General features: G+C 40.3%; 1 protein-coding gene across 3 annotated transcripts in view; it reads right to left on the reverse strand.

The window, feature by feature from the left end:
• FRY (FRY microtubule binding protein) overlaps positions 1-24,874 on the reverse strand; it is a 361,507-nt gene that overhangs the window by 272,030 nt on the left and 64,603 nt on the right. Inside the window, exon 2 of one of the 3 annotated variants that reach the window (XM_064493224.1) lies at positions 2,468-2,640. Coding sequence is in view for 2 of the 3 variants with exons in the window: in XM_064493223.1 (XP_064349293.1) it covers positions 2,468-2,672 (205 nt within the window). In the remaining variant the exon portion in view is untranslated. Of the gene's footprint in view, positions 1-2,467; positions 2,768-24,874 lie in introns of those variants that run through there. The other 2 variants (XM_064493223.1, XM_064493226.1) reach the window with 2 other exon arrangements.

The raw sequence follows: 24,874 nt of genomic DNA on the forward strand, positions 1-24,874 counted from the left end.
GAAGGGTAACAGGTAGATTCTTGAAAGTCTACCCTAACACAGTGCAAGAACTAAATACTTGAGGAGTGAATGAAGGAACTAGTCAACCTATCCTTCAATCATCCAGCACAGGAGGGAAAACAGGAGGCTTGAGGTGGAAGATACAGTTTTCTGTGCGTGTGTAAGGGTCAGAGGGCATGCACGTCGGAACACGGACACGTCTTCAAATCTTAAACTCATCAGACAAATGATAGCAACAGTGGACAGTGGAGCGCAGCGAAACCGATGGAAACAGCTTCAACGCTGGAGTTAGAAGACCCATGTCTGAGCTGGAGGTTTGCCAGTTAATTTTGAGTTGCGCCTTAATTTCTCCGACCCTCTGGTCCCACATTACATCTGCTCTCTGTGTGTAACTGCCGAGCAGTATAAAATGCGAATGGTTATCCCAATCTATGTACAGTTCTGATCTCAGCGGAAGTTTAGGAGCTACGGTGGGATGTGCAGGCTGGTGGCATTTCTCAGTCACCCACTGTAAAAAGTAGTTAGTGCAATCTGTATTACAGGGAAGTCGTGGTTTATCTGAAAGCGAATTTTAAAAAATGAGTAGCCAGTACTGTTCAAACCTGGGGCAGTTTACTCTCAACCTTGTCCATCAGAGACCCTGGCAGTAAGATTAGGGGAAGGACATAGAGAGCTCATCTCCATTGCCACCCCAATGCAGGGGAGTGACAGCAGAAGTGGGCAGAAAAAATAATGTGCTCGAAGGCCACGGGGTCGGTGAGGTGCCTTGGAGATCACACACAGCCGTTTAGGGGCAGTGTAGACTAGGCTCACGTCCCCAAAGTTCAACGCTCTTTTCACGACTCCACCCTGTCAGATTAATGACAACAATTTTAGAGCTTATAAAGGATAACAAGGTCCAAACTGGAGGTCTTCTTACAATTGTGTGGCTGTAGCTGCCAGCCAGCGCTAGATGACCTTACTGAAAGAGAGGGCAAAGTGGGGCTCGTGGCTGGAGGCCATGAGGTGTCTGGGGACCTGGCTGCTAGAAAGGGGGGAAAGAAGCCATCATGAAGTGTGCGGGTGGGGCTGCGTTGTGGTGGCAGAGAAAGCAGGGTGAATCATGACACACGTGGATCCAGACGTGTTAAACCAAAACACAAGGGAAGAGAAGAAAGAGCAGAAGGTGAAAAACAGGTCTGGGAGAAGGTTCCCGAAGACGGGCTAGTGAGCCAGCTCCACAGAAAACGCTCCACGTCACGCCAGCTCAGAGCAAGGCAGCTCTGGGCTCCACGGTGCCTTCAGGTCAAAGAGAGCAGGCAGAAAGCGACTGTGTTTTTAGAAACTTGAGACACTCAGACGCTCCACCTTGCAAGCTTTCAAAGATCATCCCCTTCCTTCTCCCCCCAACGCGACCAGACACTTCCACCTCTGCCCGTTCTAGTCTGGCCTTTGCTTTTTCCTGCACAGGAGTTCCCACATCACTGAAGCAAGATCTTCATAAAAACAAGAACTCCTTTAAGAAATGAAGTTTTTCAGCTTGAGGCCTTGGGTCCCCACATTTCTAAACCACCTCCTAGAAAAGCAATATAAAGACTCAGCTGTTGTGTGTGTGGGGGGGGTCCATTTCATCTTTATGATGAAGTAAAGCTTGACTGAGTTATTTTTGTTTGCTTTCATCACAGAGTTAGCCCTCAGCAGTTGGGTCTAATCTATCCTCCTTAAAGACTCCAGTCACTCAGTCACAACAGAAAGGCCACTTTCCGTTTCTCCAGGAAAATTCCAGTGCGAATAGTATGGAAGTAAATTGATGAAATAATTCATCCTCTCCAGTGATCACACGCCAGTGATCCCTCAGTGAGAGTTCACTGTCACGGGCATCTTACACAACCTGCACACCTGTCATTTCAGGCACAGACGTCTACAGCGGCCATCTCTTTATCGAGATTGAAATCCACGAGTCTGCTGTACTCTAATCCACTTCACCATCCACATTGTTTAATCGCGCCCTTTACTACAAATGGTTTTAGGCTCTGATGCAAGACAGGAATTTGAAGCATGCATTCGAGTATTTCATGGTGTTAATTTCTGGTGCACACAAACATCAGCTTCACTCAACAATCCAATAATCTTGCAAAATAAGGAAAATACACCAGAGAATGAAATGCAGCATGGAATTTTTCAGGACTGCAAGAAAGGAGTTCTGTGATCCTGCTGCTCCTGATAACAAAATTTATCTGCCTGTTTACAGACCCTTGAAGATGTTAAAAGAAATAAAGAAAAAAAAAAAGACAGAAGTGCTTTCAGATGGAGGACTCACTCTATCCTTCACATTCGAACATGTTTAGTTGGCTACTTTAAGCTCCTAAACATGTCCCAAGTTAATTTCAAATGTAACACATCTGATCTGAACAAACGACGGACAGTCCTTATTAGGACAGACGTTTTTGTTTTTTAACTGGCAGGCATCACTTGAAACAAATCCTACCTGGAAATATGGATGGTCTCTTTTTCGGGCGCCTCAGGTGAATGGGTTCCAAGTTTTTAATGTTCCTTTGAAGTCTTCCTTTAATGTCATTTCCTATGAGCAATTCAGGTGGCAGGCTACTCCGTCTGGATGATTTACAGTCATTCTGAGATGAATTTAGTTTGTTCTTCGTTCTGGAATATAAATTGCTGTCATCAACTGCCATGGTAGGAGATACATTAGATTCTCTTAACAAAAATCTGAAAAGCCAAACCCAGCGGCAGCCACCGCCATCCCCACCCCAGATTCAGACGTTCTGGTGCTTTACCCGCACTTGTTTGGGAAGCTGAGCAAGTTGGTAGGCGTGGACTTGAACAGGTGTAGAATTACTCAGTAGCCCCTCCCTTCAACAGTTAATAGCAAGGGGGAGGAGAGATCCAAAAAAATCATTAGGTGCAGAAGACTGAGGAATGTGAACAGATGTGGCACACGGGTAATAAAAGTGGTATAATGGTTACTGTGTGAAATTGCTGTTTTATCAGTGCAACGCCATAAAGCAAACACAACTTACTCTTTACGGATGAATATCTATGCAAATGGCCAGTCTAATTATTATTATCAGTTCCCAAACTCATGTAGATTTTCACAAGTCTTCGAGAAGCATTTTTACATTCCCTCCTACCTTTTTTGTTTCAAACTACACATGCAGAACAAACATCCGTCTTTATGAAATTCCTTATGTGGCAGGCAGCCAGCTGGAAGTTGGCTGGACAAGTTGATGAGAGATGGTTGGTGATGATCAGGAAGGAACCCGTGGTGGGTGTGTACCGCCGGGAACCCAGCACGGCTCCCCACCCACCCCTTCCATCCTGTGCTCTACCTGGCAGATGGCTTCTCAAAAAGTTTTAGCTGTCTGGCGGGGAAGTCAGAGGTCTAGCAAACAAGCTGTGACCGTGCAAGTGATGGTGGCCTCCACTCAGCAAATGAAAAGTAAACGTCGTTATCCTTGTGGGGATTCTGCCTTGTGCTTAACTCAAATGGTCAACTGGTTTGCTGGTCTGAGGAAAAGCTGCATTTACTAAACTCCTGCTTCACCCATCCCAGATTTTCCTTCTTTCTCTTCCAGATTTTGCATTTTTGTGTCCTTTGTTTCTTTCCCCCTCACTCTATTTATGTGGAAATGTTCTGCCCTCTTTTCTTTAACTGACTGTGCATAAGTCAGAACACACTCATTTACTCTCTTGTGTCCCAGGGCAGTGTCTCCTCTCCCCCGCCCCTCCTCTCTCCCTATCTCTCTGTCTCTGTCTCTCACAGACTCACACACACTCTCCCACCTCTCTTAAGTTCCATCTGGTTGCAGGGTGAGTCAGGAGATAAAGATGATAAGATCTGCCTTTTCTCTTCCCAGTGCCTGGGATCAGTAGATACAGAACATCTTAAAGGATTTGGGGGTTGTTTCAGAAATCACTGTTTACTCCTGTTTCCTGGATGCCCAGTAGGCTATATAAGTTGTTAGAACGGAGGGGCTGAGTCTTTTCAGCTAATTTAGGGCACCCTTCCACGCTTGTGTAAGTTTCACTCTCTTTTCTCCTTATGCTCTTTCTAGGTCTTCAAACTACAAAAGATCTTCTGAAGAGAAAAAGTGTCTTTTTAACAAGTATGTCCAGATTTGGGTTGCATTTATAACCCCTAAATTTTAATTATAATCCATATTTACACACTTACATATGAGATTATTATGTTATTTCACTAATTCTGAGAAACAACTACACCCTTTCCCTCGCAGGACTTAAAACTGTTTTACCAAGTTGGAACATACCAAAAATGTCAAAACAATGAGTGGCTTGTTCAAAACTACTTTGAAAAGCCCATGAGACTTCTTGCGTCTCCCTTAGCTTAATGGAAAGACACATTTTTTTCCTGTTAGAGACATAAAAAGTAAAGCATTATTTAAAGTTTAAGGTAATGATTTAATAGGAGAAAAAAATACATCTCCATAATGAAAATCTCAAGAACAATGCTTGAGTTTCAAATACCTAACAGGGTAGAGCCTAGGACGCAAAATACCGGGTGCTAACAGGGAGAAATCTAGCGACAGAGAAGCAGAAAGTTGAGCATTTAGTGACTGTGCCTTTCCCAATTCATGGTATCTTCGTGGGGCTAAATAAGAGTATATATGAGATGAAATGGAGTCTCTGAGGAACAGTGTTACTATCACACACAGTGTGGAACTGGTAAGCTGCATCTTCAAGAGGCTGGCTGTGGGCAGAGTTAAGTACATATGCACCTGGAATGCATTATAATAATAGCTGTGGTTTATTGCAAGCTTAATACTGGCCGGGTTCTGTGCTAAGCTTCTGACATACACTATCTCATTGATTCTTCCTAACCCCCCTGATGAGCACACTGAGACGTCAAATAGCTAGGAATTGGGGCAGAGAAGATTTGAACATAAGTCTGACCTGACTCCAATGCTTACGCCCAAGTCCATGCTTTAAACTACATCATACTGAAGAAACAAAAACAAAAACAAAACAGACTACACCATACTGCATTATTAAATGTATATGAAATCTGTAAGAGCTTGAAAGCCTTTCTCTGTTTTTCTAAAACCATTCTTGGTTTTAAGATGTCCACTGCATCACCGAAGGATGGAGTGGTCTGGCTGACCTATCCGGGCCTGCCCCATGTAACCCAGCCGTCTGGAGGTCTTTCTTAAAGAATGAATGGAATGAAAGTAAGAAAAAGCAGAAGGGAGTTTAGGTTTTTGCTTTAATCATAAAGTATTCATGTTGAGACTTTTCATATTATAATGCCTTTTAGATAAACATATTATATTTCCCTGTGATTTGAATTATAATTGGGGAAAAAATCCTACCCTACTGCAAAGGTCCCTGTAATCTCCTGATCCTGTAAAAATGAAATGACGTAAGAGAGGACTCCAAGGTTCCTGATATGCTCAATTTAATCCCTGTCCTGCCCAACTATTCTCCACCCATTGGGAATATAAACAGATGTGAATCTACCTCATTTAATATATTTTCTTAAAGAGAAAAGTGGGAACAACTTGAATCTGCTATTATTAAAACCTTAGGAGAATGAAAAAAGGACAATTTTTATTTATTTAAAAGTAGTAGTGGGGGGAGGGTATAGCTCAGTGGTAGAGCACGTGCTTAGCATGCACAAGGTCCTGGGTTCAATTCCCCAGTACCTCCATTAAAAAATAATAAATAAATAAATAAATAAACAAACCAAATTACCTCTCCCTACCAAAAATAAAAAATAAAAATAAAATAAAAAGTAGTAAGTAAACCTGTGAACATGAGAAAAGTAAACTTTCCTTTCAAAACATTTAAATTGGCTGAGAACATGAATGATAATCATCCACAAAAACTCTAGCTTGGTTTGCTCTGAATGAGAATATTCAGATTGTAATGTTAAGTCTATCCTTCCTGCTTCCTAGTAATAGCTAAAAATGGAATTTCATGTTTTTTCAGGTAGTCAAAAGAAGATGATGATACTGGGCTCTGAACTAAAAAAAATCTTAAAACTTACAGCATAATTAAGTAATTAAAAATATTTAATTGGAAATATATATAGTTCTCTATTCCTATATTTTTAATGACCACTACGTTTTAAGTTTCCATTCTCCTAAAAATCTAGAATATTAATCTTTTGAATTATTCTAATCTCTTACCCTTCAAGAAGTTGTGTATTTTTTTATTAAATGATGTTACCATCTCATGAACATTTTATTCTGCCTGCTAGTAAGACACTGTCTCCCTTCTCTTAGAATGCTCAAATATTCCACAGAAAGACATTTCCTCACTTTGCAGCTATGATTTCCTTGTGAATTTTTTTTAACATTTTTTATTAATTTATAATCATTTTACAATGTTGTGTCAAATTCCAGTGTTCAGCACAATTTTTCAGTTATTCATGGACATATACACACTCATTGTCACATTTTTTTCTCTGTGAGTTATCATAACATTTCCTTGTGAATTTTGATAGTTTTAAAATAGCGCTGCTAAATTATTGGGCTTTTTGTGAGAAAGCTGCCAGTTGAGAACTGTACAATTTTATACCTGGGACCATCTTGCTCATTATCACCTTTTGAGAAATGATCCACCAAGAGTTTTAGCTCTGTGAAGAGTCAGTCACCCAGTTAGCTTCCAAATCTCAGTCTGACTCTGCTGTACCGTGCAACTATTTCTTATTTTTGAACTCTTTATTTAGTCTGTAAACAGAAAGACCCATTATTCAGTGGGTTTGCCACCAGAATAAAGTACTGTATCGAAGAAGGCTATCTCCAAGTCCAGGGTTTCACTGATGCTCCTCTCCAGGAGGTCACCCACCACCTCTTACTGCCAACACATCTTTGCTTGGTGTTAACACACCTGCAGTAGTATCTAGGGTATGATTATCGCTGAGGAAATCTTTTCTCAGCTCCTAAAAATACAATGGAGATTTTCAGTACTTATCTCACTGGCTCTCCATGACAATTAACACTAATGACCAGCCTTTCCCTCTTAAAATTCTCTGTTCCCTTGGCTTCCAAGACACTATTTATTATCTCTTGTTTCTCCTCCTGTGTCTCAGGTCCCTTCTGCTCAGATCCTTCAGGGGCTCCTTAGAAGGGTATTTTCTTCCCTCCTTCCCTCGCTCCTTGTCTTTGGCCAGCACATTTATTGAGCAGCTACTCTGTGTCTGACATCACTCTACATCTAGGATCTCTGCTCTTGAGAAGCTCTTCATCTGGGAAGGGAGCAGATCTCTAACAAACTAGTTATTACAACACAGAGAGAACACTCTATGCAGAGGTGGCATTAAAAAGCTACTTGGTCAACTCTTCCTGATGGAGAGGGGAATGGGAAGGAAAGGGTTTTCAGGTGAGAAGGAGCGAGTTCACCAGGAAGGCAAAGGAAACCGGAGCAAAGGCACTAAGACGTGACATTGCACTAAATGTCCACAAAGTGGCAAGTACAGCAGTCCGGCACCCACAAGGGGGCGTGACGTCATGCAGAAGTGCAGACGTTGGGAAAATAAGATTGGGCAATCCTAGAAAATGGGGAACTGAAGGAAAAGCCTTAAGTTGGCATTATTATATATATTTTAAACACCACCACAAATTAGACACACTGAAGACATTTACTGTAAAAAAATCAGTATTAAAAAACTGTCTCCAATCTTTTCAAACAATTCGGTAATTCCTAACAAAATGTAAAAAGACATTTAAAAAATGTTGGCTCCAGTAAGTAACCATTCTCCTGAGTCATCTTTATTTATTCCAGAATCTATGACACAGGGATTTGCTGAAGCAGACTCTTACACAAGTTTGTAATGGCATGCAGACTGTACCTTTTTTAAAAAAGCACTTACTGGCTTGAAATCCAACTTCATTTGCACTTGCATTCCTCCTTGTTCAATTTTGCAAGTCTCAGCAAAATGCCAGTGCAACTGCCTGGCCTTTTCTCAAATTAAGGCAGGGCTTCAGGGCACATTTTTCTGGGCTTGCTGTGAGCTCTTCGGTAAGAGGGTACAACATAAACAAATCTCCCTCCCTATAAACACACCCACATGGTCTACAAAGGGAAGGACAGACAGTCCTTGTTATTCTTCGGTTTAAGGAACTGAACTGAAATTTGCATTCATAAGAGAATCAAAGCTTTTGAAGTATTTTGTCCAAAAACTGTACAGTGTATCCTCAGAAATGTGGCTGCTTAAAACCAGGTTGGCAAGTGACTGCTAATAACCGAGATGGCCACAGCAGTAGTGGCACTCAGCAGATGTTCTCAGCCATGAACGCAACTTTCATCTGTGTACCAATGATGTCTAAGTCCATCCCAAACTCCTCTGTAGTGTTCTAGATCTGTGTATTCCATTACATACCAAACGTTTCCCAGTGGAAACTCAGCATGTACAAAACTGGGCCCTCCAAACCTCCATTCCTGAATTTCCCACTAAAATGGCATCACCACTTACCCAGTGACTCAGCAGCTATAAATCTTGAAATCACCCAAAGGATGTCACGTTTACCCCTTAAACATCTGTGTTTAAACATGTTCTGCACCTCTGCTATCACTGCCCAGGGGTAGCATTCATTATCTCTTTCCTGAGCTATTGCTTTAGACTCCCAACAGGCCTGACTATTTCTAGTTTCAGTTCCTTAAGTGTTCCACCTTTGACATGGAATCTTGACCCTTCACATCTTAGCAAATTACCTCTGGTTAGACCATTTCCCTCTTTTAAATACTGTTAAGAATTGGATCGAACACCTCTGATGTGCTCTAGTCCAGAGAATCATAAGACTAGTTCTACCCTTGATATAAATGCTATACATCTATTAATGCAACATAAAATGACTTTAGTGTTTATAGCAGCCATATTTCTTTACTGTCTGATCATCTGACCAACCAAAACCCCCAAAGTTCAACACATGCCTTGCTGTGAGGGGAGACCTCGCCAATCCTGACCCTAAGATCCTGACTTTCTGAAACGCATCAGAGGTCTTTACATTGCCTCCATGAGATTTCATTTTGTTGGGTTTTTGGCTCTTGGATCCAGTCCTTGCTTGTCCCATATGTTTGGGGTTTTGTTTGGGGTGAGGAGAGAGCAGAAAGGGTAGTATTTAGAAATGTCTTTTAATCATTAATCCAAAAGGTTCCTTAAGCTAGAAATCTAAATTTATAAATTTTGTATTTGGACAAACAAATAAATTGTTGTTCTCTAGGATTAAGCTATTTCGTGTTGTGGTATCTTAATATTCTGAGCTAAAAAAGGGAAGTCGTTCTCGCTTCTTTCACTAATGCCTTGGGTGAATTAACTAAGTAATGGTTGATATTCTTAGGGGAAAGATGTTATATATGTATAAAATAGATAATAAATAAGAGCAAGCTGAGGAATTGTATGTATTCACATAATGCTAGGTAGTGTTATTCTGGCAAATGACGTGGTACCTTTATCATTATGACTTTTATAAAATGTATTTGATTTGAGAGTGATATTCCTGATTAAAACACTCAGCAAAATAAAAAAGAAGGGAAGTCCCTCAACCTAATAAAGGATATCTGCAAAAAACTTACAGATTTTACCATATTTAATGACAAAGACCAAGAATGAGGCAAGAATGACTACACTCACCACTTCTCTTGAACACTATTCTGTAAGTTCTATTCAGTGAAATTGGGCAAGAAAAAGAAATATAAAAGGCATCAAATTAGAAAGGATGACATGAAACTGTATTTGCAGGTGACACAAATGCCTAAGTAGAAAATCTGACAGATTCTACAATAAAGTTACAAGAACTAGTAAGTGGGTTCAGCAAGGTTGCAGGATACAAGATAAATGCACAAAATCAACTGTATTTCTATTTTAGCAATGAAAAACTGGAAAATAAAATAAACAATCTTATAAAAATATTAAGCACTTGGGGATAAATCTGACAAAAGATGTGACAGACGTATACACTGAAAACTAAAGATATATTACTCAGAGAAATTAAAGAAAATCTAAATAAATGTTTTTGTCTCCCTTCTCCTTGGTTCCTTATCCTTATCCACAAAGCATCTCCTTTGCCCCACCCTCATTTCTGGGCCTTCTTTTATGACCAGTATTTCCACCCTCAGGTGTGGAATGGAGCCACCATGTTATTTCCTTTGTCCAGGAATGAAATTCCAACTCAGAATTCCAAGCGTCTGTTTCACACAAGATTTTAGAATGTGTCATGTTTGTTTACTTCCTACTGAATCTTAGCTAGCTTCAAGGAAACTTTATCAAAACTTGGAACTGTCTTCACCAGTAAGGTGGGCCTTAATTTTCCACTTCAATTCTCCCCAGCTCCTCGATCCCCTCAGAAAGATCTATTTATCCATCTTTTATTTTCTTTAAATCACTTTCTAGATAAATGTTGATTTATTTTACATCTTATTCTGGAATCTAGGAAAGGTCCAAGTATCAGAAACCAAACTTCATACAAGCCAAACCAACATCTTTCAACCCTACCTCCACAAAATATAACTACAAATTTATATTTTTAACTCAAGTAGACTAGCTAAGAGACAGGATCTTAAGACAACTCTTGAAGCAGGCCTATTTTTGGTTTCTTGTATCAAATTCACATGTCTCTTACTGATCTTATAAATACTACTAGAAATCAGGATTTAAAGGAAGGCAGGGGGAGAGTATAGCTCAAGTGGTAGAGCGCATGCTTAGCATATAGAAGGTCCTGGGTTCAATCCCTGGTACCTCCTCCAAAAACAAAAATAAAACCGAATTACCTCCTCCCACCAAAAAAGTAAGTAAATAAAATCATCAAGGTAGGTATTTCATAGCAGCTAAACTTCAAAAAATTCCTTTTCCAGATTCTTTTTAGCTGCTTTTTAAAAAATTATCTCTTTTTGATTATAAAGGAAAGACCTATTTGTTGCAGAATATTAGGAACACACAAAAAAGTAAATAAAAGGAAGTGGAAATCAAGACAACCGCTGTCTACATTTTGGTATATTTGGTTTTAGATTCCAGGCTTTGTCCTGCCATCCACCCCCCACCCATATTCAACCTCGGAGGTCCCCTCACCCATGTGAAGGGTACCATGTGGCTGGGAGGGGCTGATATTTCTGGAGCCACCCAAGTGAGACCAATGAGTGAGGCTGTTGTGTAGGAAAGGGAGTGGGTAGACACTGATAAACGGGGCGCACATCTCTCCCCTGCAGGGTAGTGGCTTCCCAAGGTCCAGTGGACTGTGCCTGTGGAGGACTGAAGGCCCAAACTTGCCTCATCCATTCTTTCTCAAGAGAAGCTTGAACCCCTGATTTCTGTATTGAAATATCCTGATTTGTAAATGTTGGCTTCAGGTTTTTAAAAACAGTGTACAGGCCAAAGAAACCAAAATCGCGCATTAGTTGAGGCCTCTGGTTTAACCCGCTCCCTGGCCCACATGGTCGTCATCACAGAACTTCCCAAGTCAGTGCCTTCGCATTTTCAGACAGCAGGTTTGTGAAAGTCCTAGTGACAGAGCTGCGCCAGGTGAGAAACAGCCAGGAAATTCTGCAAACAGCTGTCCTCTCTTGGAGAGTCGCCGTGCAAGGGGCCACACTGAAGACTCCTGAATCTTGCCGCAAAGAACCAACCCTACTTAACTCTGCTTAACTGGCATTTTCCAAACTTTGTTGAACAGAGAACTTTCTTTCCCCTTATTTACTATCAAAAAACTATCAGTATCCTTCAGCCTTGATGTTCTGCAAAACAAAAAGCCATTTTTTTAATGCATGACATAGTCTTTACTTTTAAATGATTATCAGTACACCAAGTAATAACATGTAAATTTTTTAATTCACTTTTTTATTGAGGTATTGGGGATTGATCCCAGGACCTCGCACATGCTAAGCACACACTCTACCACTGAGCTGTACCCTCAGTCCCCTAAAAGCCATTTGATGATGGCCTCTTTGGGAGTTGTGACAGGTCAAGTAAAAGGAACAAACACATTTTAAGTCCCTGCACCTTGTTTGCCGGGTCCTCTGTCCCCTACAAGGACAGACCTCAATGCTATGCAATCAATACAAAATTGACTACTTTTACCTGTGCTAAAGAAGATACAGCAGAAAAAAGTGACTTCAAATACTTTACATCAGGCTCAGGAGTCCAATACAAGCCAAAGGAACTGTCTTTATAATGATAATTTATACAGGCAACTAAAGAAATGAATTTTTACCTTTCCCGCACACACCAACTGTTGGAAGGGGGCAAGAGAACTCAAAATGTACCTGCATTTTTCTATAGATTGTCCCCAAAGTAGACAGAAAATAACTGAAACTCCGCAGAGTTCTTCATAAATCAGTAGTTACTCTGTTATACACAAACCTGTATTTTTCTTGTTGTTGAACGAGTTTCTCCACAAAGGATCGGCTATCACACCACCTTGCTGAAATGCTATCCTATTAGGGAGGTCAGTTTTTTTCCATCTATGACTGCTTATGGTTTCATTTCGGTCCTGACAGAGAGGTAGACATTTGACTAGTAATTTAATAAAAGCTGTTTCATGGTTTTCCATTTTTCCACAATAATCCTTCTGAAATTCTCACTACCTTAGCTCTAGGTTTTCTGTCTTTATTTTTGTCAGGCCTTTATTTTGTATTTACTCTTAATCTGAAAGGCTGGGTATTTATAACTGATTTCTCGAATTCCTCTTTCCTACATTGAGAGAGAATTCTTATAGGAATGAAACATTTAAGAATTCTGCAAAGTTTTAAGAGTTTTGGAGAAACTGACAATGGAATTCTCAGTGTGATTCACACTTGAAAAAATGATAAAATATTTACCAACTGTTACAAAGGTTTATTTCTTTGCTATTTCAAGAGAGGAACTATAAGAAATAAAATTCTTTTTTTTTTAATTGAAGCATCATTGATTTACAATGTTGTGTTAGTTTCTGGTGTATATATAGCATAGTGATTCAATTATGCATAAATATATTCTTTTTCACATTCTTTATCATTATAGGTTGTTATAAGATATTGAATATAGTTCCCTTTGCTAAATAGTAGGACCTCATTGTTTATCAGAAATAAAATTCTTCAAATCACTTAATACAAGAACTTCCTGTATTGAGTTGTCACTTAGTAAGGTAACACAGTGGTCTTCAGTATCCATGGGGCATTGGTTCCAGGACCCCCAGCGGATACCAAAATCAACAGATGCTCAAGCCTCTTTTGTAAAATGCAGTTGGGTGAATCCACAAATGTGGAACCTGCAGGTACAGACGGCCAGCTGTGTATCTCGTACTATACAGACAGACACATGAAGTTTCTTGTCCCTAGAAAATGGCTACAATTTAACTTCCACTTTGAAATATCAAAATGACTTTAGTGAATGCCCAGATCTAAAAATCTGCAGTATTTTGCACAGTTTCATACTTACTAGGGGGGAAAAGAAAGACTGCGTGGACACATTAAATACATTGTTAGGAGGAGCGGCGTAGGGATGTATTGAGTGACTTGACTGGATACTGAGGATGCAAGGGGCTCTCTTGTGACTTCGTGTGAGTGTGCCTTTTCCCCAAACCAAACAAGTCAGTTATTTGAATCTTCTCACATCCTGCAGCTGTCAAACCCTCTTCCTTGACATGGATACAAAGCTGTAATTTTCTACGTGCACTGCTCTTTTTTTGGAGGAGGTATGTGGCTTTTGGTTTATGTTGTTTTGTCTACATTCCTTGCAAACGCTTCTTCTGATGCAATGCTTCACAGAATATTTCTTTTACTAGTCCTTAGCGGGGAGGGGAACAGTACGTATGCACACACATGTGTGTCTATATCTCTGTCTTGACCTATATGGCTAAGCAGCTTGGGATTTTCAGACAGATATGATCAACTGAGGGATAAAATTTAATCACCTTTGTGTTCTCCTTCTCACGTACTGGCTGTGTGCTCTCCAGATACATAAAATTCTCAAATCTGTGCTACCATCTCGCAGTTGAGCTCACATCCAACTACCTAATGGATACTTCCACCTGGATATTTAAGATCACCCAAGGCTCAATATGTCCAGAATGGAAATCATCATAATCTCTAAATTGCTACCCCTCCAGCATTTTCTTGGCCACATGAGTTTCTAACTTGGGAATCATTCTAAATCCCTGCCCTCACCACACACCGCTTAGCCAGTACTGCCAGCTCTCTCTCCTTGAATTCATCGCTTCCTCTATTCCTGTCGCCCATGTCCTAATGTGGGTCTCCATCAACCCTTGCCCAGACCCTGTGATAACTTTCTTCTGCCTCCAGCACTCTGCCCTCCAACATGTCTGAACTGTAGGTGCCAGTGGCTCCACTGAAAAGGCAAACGGCGAGGTCATCCTGCTTAAATTGTCTGATGGCTCCCTGAGGTCTTTAGGTGGAAAGACAATGATGGCTCCATTTCCATCCTGGGTATCACCAAGCCTTTTCTCCATGACCGGTGCCAGTCTGCCTTGCACACTCATCTCTGCCACCTTCTTTGCACTTGCCTGTTCACCAACGCTCAGCTGCACTTAGTTAGTGCCCTGAACACTCCCCACTCCCAGGCATTTCTCAGTTAGTGCCCAGTTCCTTTTGCCACCTCCTCCCTTTTCTCACCTGCCCCTCACCCCTTAATTGCCTTCACTCCCTCCCTACACCACTCCTCCTTCCTCCCCTACCCCCAATTCCCTAGGCTCCAGTAAGAAACTGTTTCTGGCTTTTCCCAGCTGAGTTAGCATCCCCTCTGTGCTGCTAGCTCACCCACATAGCTTTCTACCACCGCCCATCCTCTGCTGCTTTCTGATTATCTGCTTGAGCATCAGTCTCACTGGCTGGCATGTGACTCACTTCTTACTCATCTTTGCATCCCCAGTGCCTAGCGCAGTGCCTGGCAAATACTCAGTCCTCAGTGAACGTCTGCTGGGCTGTGGAGCTGAAGGTTCACCCTCCTGCCTCACTGGGGTCACTGACGCCTTGCCCTGGGTGTGTGTCTTTGTACAGAAGGCCAGGCTTCCAGAGCTAAGAGGAGGGAGCAGAGGTAGATGCCAGGGGAACTGTGTCTCCTGAGTCCTTGCAATTTCTAGAAGCCGTTTGGGGCTGCAGGAGTTCTATTTTCATCCACTTACATAAACACAGATACCTAACTAGTTGACATCAGCAGAAAAAAGGAAGTTAGAAAAAGAAAAAATAATAATAAGAGTTCAAGACAAACTGAAATACGTAGGTAAAAGGCCAGCAGGGAAGGATAAGGTCTGAACACTTGACCCTAACCTTCTAAAGCTGATTTTCTTGATCCACAAATGACTGAAACATGACTATGAACAACTGCCTCTGTCAAGTTGCAAAAGGAGTGAGTGCAAAAAATAATCACAAAAATTTTTTTTTAAGTTATGCCAAAAACAGAGAGAGAGAAAGAGAAAGAGAAGGGAAGAGAATTCTAGTGCTAATCCATCTAACTGACATTTCATTTAGATTCTGCAATAGAATTGGGCAATGACAGCAGCACCTTTCCAAGGGAAGAGACAGGGCCGCAGGAGCGTAAGGCTTTACATACAGCAAGAGGAATGGACAGGCAGGTGGGATGTGAGACCGTGGCTCTCCCGCCTGCCCCAGTGAACGGTGTCTCCCTGGGAACCTCAGTCCCCTTCTGGAAGCGCTCGCCTCTGGGCACGCGAGGGGCAGGTGGAGGTACAAACAGGATGTCCCCCAAGGCTGACAGATGCTGTGGCTCCTTTCTATTCAATGCAACACACATTTACTGGGCTGTTTTATGTATCAGAAATGTAAGTCCAGGGGTGGGAGGTAGAAATAAAAGAATAAAAACATTCCTGAGCTGGAGGAATTTTCAATTTAATGAACCAAGGAGAACAACACCACCTGACCAGATTGTCTGGCTCCAGGGTGTGCCAGGAATAAGAAAAAGGGAGTGCGGGGAGGAAGAGAGACGGAATTTCCATCGTATGTACTTAATGAACGACTGAAGTAGAAAAATGAATATAAGCAAAAAGCTAGTAAATATAATTTACACCAACAAATTGATCCAGTGCTGCGCAGACTGGGCTGTCTGTTCTCAAGTTCAAAGGGTTATCTACGTGCCACTCTGTGGGCAGGGTAAAATGCAGTATTTTAGAGGCAAAATGAAGAACATTTACTTGAAATTTCATACCATTTCAGACTTGTGTAGCTTCTAACTATAAAAATTCAAATAAAGTTATAGGATATACATCTGTTTTCAGAAGGAACAGAGTAGGGGTGAATATAATGAATTTCATTAAAAAAAAAAAAGTGCTCATGCAGATTGCTTTAGCTTCATTTCTGACTTAGTAGTAACCAATCAATTTGGGAGTAGAGGGAAGAACTCCTGAGAACCAGCTGAACTTGCCCATGATATATAAAACATCTTGCTAATGGTCTTGACACTTGATAACAGATGTGTTTCTCATGGCACAGGGAGGGAGCCCAGGATAAGTGAGGGTCTTGTTGAGGATTTAATATGATCCCCTTCAGGAAATGCAACTCATTCTGCCTGGGACACAGTATTTGTTAAATAGAAGCAATTTCTTATTCCTTTCTCTTTCAAATTCTAAATCAAACTGCAGGGAACAATTCTGGAACACAAAACTTATTACGTAGGGTAGGTCAGGAGATGGCTAGTTTTGAAAGGACTTATAGCATTGTTATCTGACCTTTCAAAGAATGTTTATGTAGTACTTTGATAAAAATAAAAATCAATAAAAGATAATAATCCACAAAGCATATAATCTCCTGGGAAACAGCTGACAATACACCATATGCAGACAAACAAGGCATTACCCTAAACCTTGAGGAGTTTACCATGTAGTAAGAAATGGCTTTGGTCTGGGAGGCAGATGAGAGACTATTAAACTTGAAATCAGAAGGTCTGAATTTGATCTTAGATTCTGGCATTTATTAGCTGTGTGAACTAGGGTAAGTGAGTTAACCTCTCTGAGCGTCTGTGTTACCATCTGTGAAGCAAGAATAATAGCATTAACTATTCAGGAGGTGGCTGTAGGAAAGTAAACAAGATAATTCTTGTGAAAGCCCCTGGGTACAGGGCTTGGCACAGAGTTAGCCCTTAATAAACAACAGTTGACTTGGAATTGTGAGCTGCATTGACTTTTACAGGTAATTCCAGGTGACAACAGTACAACAACCCTTATCTTCAAGCAGTGCAGAAAAAAAAAAAGAATAAAAAATAGACTGAGCATTATTGTATATCAAATGTAAAAAACCCAGACAAAATAGGCACTTAAAGATGGAGTAAACTTATTCCCATGACAGAAGCATTCATCACTTTACATAAAGATGCCCCATCACATGATTCCCTTGGGTTCCAGACTATTCCATGTGTGTAAAATGTGTGTGCGTATATACATATGTATGTACACATTCATCCATCTTTTTGCATCTTCATTCTCATCTAATATCTAATGTTAAATGAAAGTATTGAACTTTCATAACTCTGTGTAAGCAAAAAAGGAAGAAAAACTCATTTTTGAACCTGTGCCTCAACCACTCTGCTTTTGGCCCCATCCCACTGCACTTTCATTAATACAAGTTAAGGCCAGAAAGGAGAAAAATGGAGGGAGCCAGACTGTTTATTGACTGAGCTGCTCTGATTTCATTTCTTCTTCCCCTCTCCCACCCCCTCTGCTAAGCTGACTGGCCTTGCTCCGGGAGATATAATTCAAGGAGATGCAGACCTTCTAGGGGCAAGGTGGCTCTGGGGTAAAAACGCAATTAGGTCACCATGCAGGAACAATGGAGCAGGGTGGTGGGTGGGGGCGTGGTCAGACTGGAACCAGTGGGAAGAATGAGGTTCTCTCCCCTGGGAGGGCTGGTTCAGAGCCCAGTGGAAGGGATGCGAGTTCCTTTAGGACGGGTGTGGCTCCACTGGTCTGAACTCTAGTTCCAAAGCCGCCCTCTACAGGCCCTGCACTCTACCTGAATCAACAGGCTTATTTGTTTAGCCTGTGTCAACACAAACTAACCTCTGTCCCAGAGACAAAAAAACTGCTCAGAAAGCACTGAGCTGGCTGCTGTAAGCCCTGGCCACTGGAGAGGGGTCTCCTAAGCTGTAACAGCAGACGGGTCACATTCCCACCAGAAGTGATCTCTCTTTACTTTACTCTTGTGTCTTTGACAGGGTTAGGAAGCCAAGGAAGAGTGCTGGAGTAGAAGAGGGTCAGGAAAGTTGTTTGATACTTTGGTTCTGCAAGTAGCCAGCTGTGAAACAAGCCTTTAACCTGTTTGCTTTCCTAATATGGAAAACAAAAGGTTTGAATTATATGGTTTTGACAGTTTCCTCCAGTTTCAAAACACTTGTGTCTCTGTGGGACACAATGCAACTAAGATTGCTGTTATTAAATTGGGACAAAATAAAATAAATGAATTAAATATATTACCTAGGATGACAGAGAAATAACATAAATTAAGAATCTGAAAGGGACAGATTTTAAAGACATAGAAAACCAGAAAGTAATGAGTTAGAAAACTGTAGAATTGAAGAATCTAAGAATTGACTCTTTAAAATGACAATAAAAGAGTCAAACTTCTGCCAAAGGTAGATTAAGCCTGGGACAAAGTACAAATATACTGCTCTAGGAATAAAAAATAACGTGTACGATGAAGAACAACATATACACTCCATGTTAGCAAATTCCAAAAGTCGTAAGAAATAGACAATCTTATAGAAAAGTGTTACCAAAGTGACACAAGAAGAAATTCAGACATCCCGATATGCTGATAATTACAGAAGAAATTGTAGCAATGATTAAAAATAAACCCAATTTCCCAAAAGTCACTAGTTGCAAATTATTTCATAAGCAAATGTTAAGGAACAAATATGTCCAAATTATTCAAGCCATTCTGGAGAATAAAAAAAGGTGGAAAGATTTCCAATTCATTTAATAAAATTCACATATCCTTGCTGCAAAGAGCGGAGAAATATAAAGCCCCCAAACGAAAAAGCAAGCAAAGCAAGAATCTACAACCTGATAACCTACTTAGGAATACAGACGCAGAAATCCTAATAAAATGTTGATAAATGAAGTTATAAAGAAAATTATAACAAAATGGACTATATTCCAGTAATGCAAAAATAGTTCAACATTAGAAAATTTGTTCAGAATTAATTACTTCAATCTATTATAATTAACCTCAAAAAAGTGGAAAACACATTATCATTTCAATGGATACTGAAAAGCACTTAATAAAACTTACTTCCTGTTTAGAAAATTATAGTTTGCTAGGATTAGAATAATAAGTCAATAATATGATAAAATTATAATCCAAGACCAGTCAATGCCTTACATAAAATGATGAAACACTATATAGATATTCTCAGCAAAATCAGAAACTGATAGTATTAAACAATTTTATCTAGGAATTCTGACTAATATAACAAAATAAGAAGAACTAGTTGCATTATTTGCAGATTATGTGAATTTAAACTTGTAAAAACCATTATTGAAAAAGCATTGACATTAATAATTTTAGTAAAAAAGCTCATTACAATAATATAGAAAAATGCACTGCTTTCCTATGTATTAGCAGTAATTGGTTGGGATATAAATTTTCCACAAAGATCCAATCCATAACAATAAAAAAACATGATCTATGCCATGACTTCTAAGATTAGTTTACTATAATTTCCAAACTAGCTTACATATATTGAGAGCTCCATCCCTTGATAAATACTGTCCTAAGAGTTTTACATGCATTATCTCTTTTACTCTTCATAGCAATGATATAAAGTATTTCTATGCCCATTTCATAGATGAAGAAATGGAGGCTAAGAAGCATTAAAGCTCAGACTAACAACTGGTAGATTCTGATTTCAAACTCAAAAGACAAACCTCATTATCTGAAGGTAATAAGATTATTCACAAAAGAGAATCACAAAAACCTATAAAAACTAGCAGAGATGGGTAAACCAGTTACACAACAATACAAAGATAAACTGACTTCCTCCCTAGTAGCAACACAAAAAAAGAAAACATGAAGAAAAAAGAAATTCTGTTTCCAACTACAGTCAGAAATCCTTAAAACCTAAGACTGAACGAGACACCTGTAGAACCCATAAGAAAGGAAAATACTACAAAATGTTAATGAGAGACTAAAAAGTAGAGTTAAAAAAGAGAAAACATTGCTCTTTCCAAATTAATCTATAAATCAGGTGGATTTACAGTAAAAATATTTTTCTCAGAACTTGTCAAAATGATTCTACAATATTCAGAGAAATCTGGATGACCCAGTGTAATCAGTGATCAGCACCAACACCCCTGTCCTGGCACAAACTGACAGCGCGTTTGCTGTGAAGTAATGAGGAGGACACAGCATTGCTGCTATGATATCCCTGCCAAAAAAAAAAGTCTAACTTGAATTTAATCATGAAGAAACATCAAACAAACCTCAAATGAGGAGTATTCTACAACTGGCTTGCAGTCTTTAAAAATATCAAGGTCACAAAAGACAAGGGATGAGAACCTCTTGTTCCAAAATAAAAGACTAAAAAGACAATGCAGCTAAATGTGATGTGTGATCCTGGATTGAACCCTGGACTTGAGGGGAGGAGGAGGGGCGGGGAGGTTGGGAGGAGAGGGAGGTGGTGGTGGTGATAGTGGTATAAATACCTATAAAGGACATTATTGGGGTGATTGACAAAATTTGAATGTGGACTTTGTCTAATTTTTCCTAGTTAGATAAATGTACTATAGAAATATAAGAGAATATCCTTGATCTTAGGAAATGTGCATTGAAGGATTTCGGGTGTCTGCACTGCAGTTGTGTCTGCAACTGATTCTCAAACAGCTAAAACTGTTTAAGAGAGAGTGTGTTTGTGTTTGTGTGTGTGTGTGTGTGTGTGTGTGTGTGTGTGTGTGTTTGGTGTACGTATACAGGGAAATAGGGAGGGAGGGAGAGAAAGAGGTAATGGTAATATGAATGGTAAAGTAAACAGAGCAAAATGTAAATAATCGGTAAATCTGGATAAAAGGTATAGCAGAGTTCCTTGTAACATTCCTGCAACTCTTGTATAAGTCTGTAGTCATACAATGAAAACTTACAACTACATACATATGGTATGTGTACATATATAATATATATTATGTATAATGAGTGGCTTACACTCCTAGACGTGAAAATGTTTTAAAACTACAATAATTAAAACAATGTGATAGCATAAGTAAACAGAAAGAGTAAAAAAAACTAGAGTAGAAAGTCCAGAAGCAGATACCAGTGTTAGTAGGAATTTAGAATACGATAAAGTTGAACACTCAAATTATTAAGGAAAGTCAATCTTAAAGTAGAGAGAGATTTTCAAAGTATAGCTATGGAGAATAGGAATTATGAAGGAGAAGACTGGTAGATTTGACTATGTACATTTAAGAAAATTACGTTTAAACCCACAGAAAAGTAAGCTAAGTTCATGAACAAGTAATTTCTCAGAGATAAGTGAATAACAGCCAATAAATATATGGAAAAAGTGTCCAATCTTAGTAACAATTAAAGAAATGCAAACAACAATGAGATTTTTCATGAATCAAATTATCAAACAGAAAGAATGGTATTTTCCTTATTAGGAAGGGTGCCAACAAGAACACTCATACGATAGAAGGCTACACAGCTTTTAATAATGATACAGACATACGTTTATTAATACGGGATGATGTTCATGGACTCCCCCTTTCTTTTGGCCAACTCACAGTTACCCATTTGTTCTCAACATAAACACCCTTCCCAGATCTCCCTGGTTATATACTCACAAGGTGTCTCACACTCAGCCTTCTTCTCACTCATCGTAACTTAATTATATCTGTAACTGTCTGACGAGGCCCCAGTTTGGGTTCCCCTGAAATCAGGGCATGAGACAAAGACTTGGGTGCAGGATGTTTATTTGGGAGATGATCCAAGGATACAGGAGTGAGGGAGTAGGGGACAGTGAGAGAGAGAAGGAGGGAAACCCAGTGAAGGATGATGGCTGAGCAGCCATGTCTGTGGGCAGCTGCTCAGTCCTGCTGAGAACCTTGTGAGGAACCAGGCAGCAGTGTCGCCAATTGTCCTCATGAAGGACAGGGCTGGAGCTTGTTCCTACTTCACCCATCGGCTCCCATCTCCACTGGTGGAAGGTTGCTTCCGGGATGTGCTCACGTGTGAGCAAAGCGAGCTTCTGAGGCATCAGGGAAAGCCTGCGGCAGATACATGGAGCTACTGCTTGGTGTGTGCTTGACAAACAAAGGTGAGTGTGCATGGACCACCCACGGAGGCGGCCGACGGGGTGTGAGGCCGGGAACGTAGAGTGGTTCCTACAGATGTTGTCAGGAATGCAAGCTCAAAGCAGCTGTTCAGCAAATAGCTGTCCAATGAAACATCGCTTATAAAATATTATACTTTATATGATCCTGTTTGTGACTTTGTGTACATGCACGTGCAATACACATTAGTGGATAAGATGTAAGTCAATGGACAATTTTCAAAATAGAATGAAATTATATTGCTGTTTGAGAAAGATAACTTTAATAAACACATAGAGAATAGGCTGCCTAGGCAGGGAACACAGGTGGAGGCAGAGTTATGGTAGTGTTTATTGTCGGTTAGATGAACAGGGATTGACTTTTAGAATACGAAACTTCACAGTTAATGGAAAAATCCAGAAAAAGTCATGGAATAGAAGGAGCCTGTGTGTTTTCCAAAATAAGCTTTCAGTGTTTAGAATTATTATTATTATTTTGTTTTTCCATCTTCCAAAAATGCAGTCCTGTAGGCAACTTCAGCTCATCCCAGTTACAAGTCTGGCAGTTGCATTTCCAGCAAGATTCCAGCTGGCCCCAGGTTGCACAGGATGACGTGCTAAGCTATTAAAAACAAACTGAAGGACAGGGTAGCCCATTTTTTCCTTTCATCAATATAAAGGGAAGGTCTTTGGAAAGAGGAAATAGGACACAGTAAGAATGTGCATCTTTTGAAGAAAAAAGTTTGCACGGGGCAAGCAATCTTAAACCCTAGCTCTACCATAATCTCTCAGTTTCGGAGTTCTTGCTAATCTCTTCTCCTTGAGTAAACTGCATAGTTAGGAATAAACTCATTAAATATTGTAGTGTAGTGATCTCCACCATTTCTTTGGGAACTGTGTTGGATCGGTATGGAACTGATTTTGCATGGCACTGCTCGAAAAAAATCCTCAGTATGCTTTTCATAGTCCTTCTGCTTTTACGACAATCCTGTTTAGACTTGGGTTACAGCTTTCTTTCAAATGTCTGCTGGTGACCCCGTACAAGGAACACCCTAGTAAAAATTAGTGGTGTTCAATCTGAATTCTAAATTGCTTTGCAGCCTGTTTTCTAATGCTGGAGGCCGATTATCTTGCTCTTCAAACAGTAATCCGGTTCCTGTCATCTCACACGCTGGGAACAAACCAGCCGCCTGAGAAATGTCATTCCAAGCCAAACACGATTCAGTTCCAACACTTAAAATACTACTTAAAGCTTTACTTCAACAGCAGATGGAAATGTCCGTGTGATGTCAGTCCCAAATTTTATCATTTATATACTAGATTCTTGACCTTGCAAAAGGAAAAAGTCTTTACCCATGGAGTGAATGACAATTGTGGACAAGGCAGCTCCCGTCCATAAAGAGTCTAAAACGTATCCTGGAAAATATGACTTGAAAGTATGAGAATGCAGACAATCATCTGAGACTTCGACGACCATTCGCAGGACACAAAGGACAGCTCAAAGCCAGCGCGGAAGAGCTGGTGTAAGTACATGATCCATTTCAAACTGAAGCACAGAGGCAGTAGCAGTAGGTGTTGTCTGCGTGGAAAGTTAAGGTAACTGCTTTGTTTAGGGATGAGCAGGGAAGTATGAATGGAAAAGAATCCCCAGGAGCTGGATCCCCAAAGTGGATGTTTTGTTTTTGGAGAGAAACGTGGAGAGAAGCTTCTGGAAGTGGCAGTGGTGGACGCCGATGGGTGGAGGTGACAAAACACTTCAGGCCATTCTGACTACTGTCTTCGGCTCTTAACCGCCTGCCTACGTCTTTGTGTTCAAAGGAAGAAAATTGTGAGAATGCCTTTATTTAGCAAAGGAGTCAATATTTTTTGGTAGAACCAGATGTACCAGGACTAAAATAAATTGGTCCAGAATAGCAAGGCGCACAACATAACAAAACCACTCGCTGCCATTAAAGTCGCCTTAATTACAGCCAGTAGTTGCTCGGTGTAAGAAACAGGCACATTTATAGCAAAGGAAGCTGTCCCGAATTCAAAATGACGTGGTGAGTGTTGCCTATAATATCTGCTCACAAATGTTATTTCCCATCGCCACCACCAAGAGATGTGGTAACTGTCCATTACCAAGAACAGGTTAGGTGTTGACTTGGCAGAAAGCCAATCCAACCGTGATCAGTTGGATGTAGAATTATGAGTGGAAAAGCCAATGATTCCAAGACTTGCAGTGTTTTTCAAACTTTATAAATTACTGGAAGAACTGGTAAAAATATACATTCTTTTTTCAGTAGATCTGGGGTCAAATCTGAGATAAATGATTTACTTATTCATTCTGGTTATTGATAATGTCTCCCTTCCCTCTAAAGTATAAATTCCAGGAGGACAGAGATCTCTGTTTATTTTACTCATCAGTGTATCCCAAGCACCTAGAACAGTGTCTGGTCCACGTGAGACACTCAATCATGACACACTGAACGCACAAACAGCATTACCTAAGAACCCCAGCTAAGCGGGGAGGACGCTGATTCTGACTTTGGGTGATTAGTCTTGCTCAAGAGACACTGCTTACTTGTTAAGACTGAGAAAAGCCTGCTTGTTGCAGAGGTGTCCTTGTTGGACAGAGGTGACCAGGTGGCCAGAGGTGGCCACAGGTTTGTACTATGTCATTTTCAGAGTCACTGCCTT

This window comes from Camelus dromedarius, chromosome 13, assembly GCF_036321535.1.
Source record: "Camelus dromedarius isolate mCamDro1 chromosome 13, mCamDro1.pat, whole genome shotgun sequence".
Taxonomy (NCBI): domain Eukaryota; kingdom Metazoa; phylum Chordata; class Mammalia; order Artiodactyla; family Camelidae; genus Camelus; species Camelus dromedarius.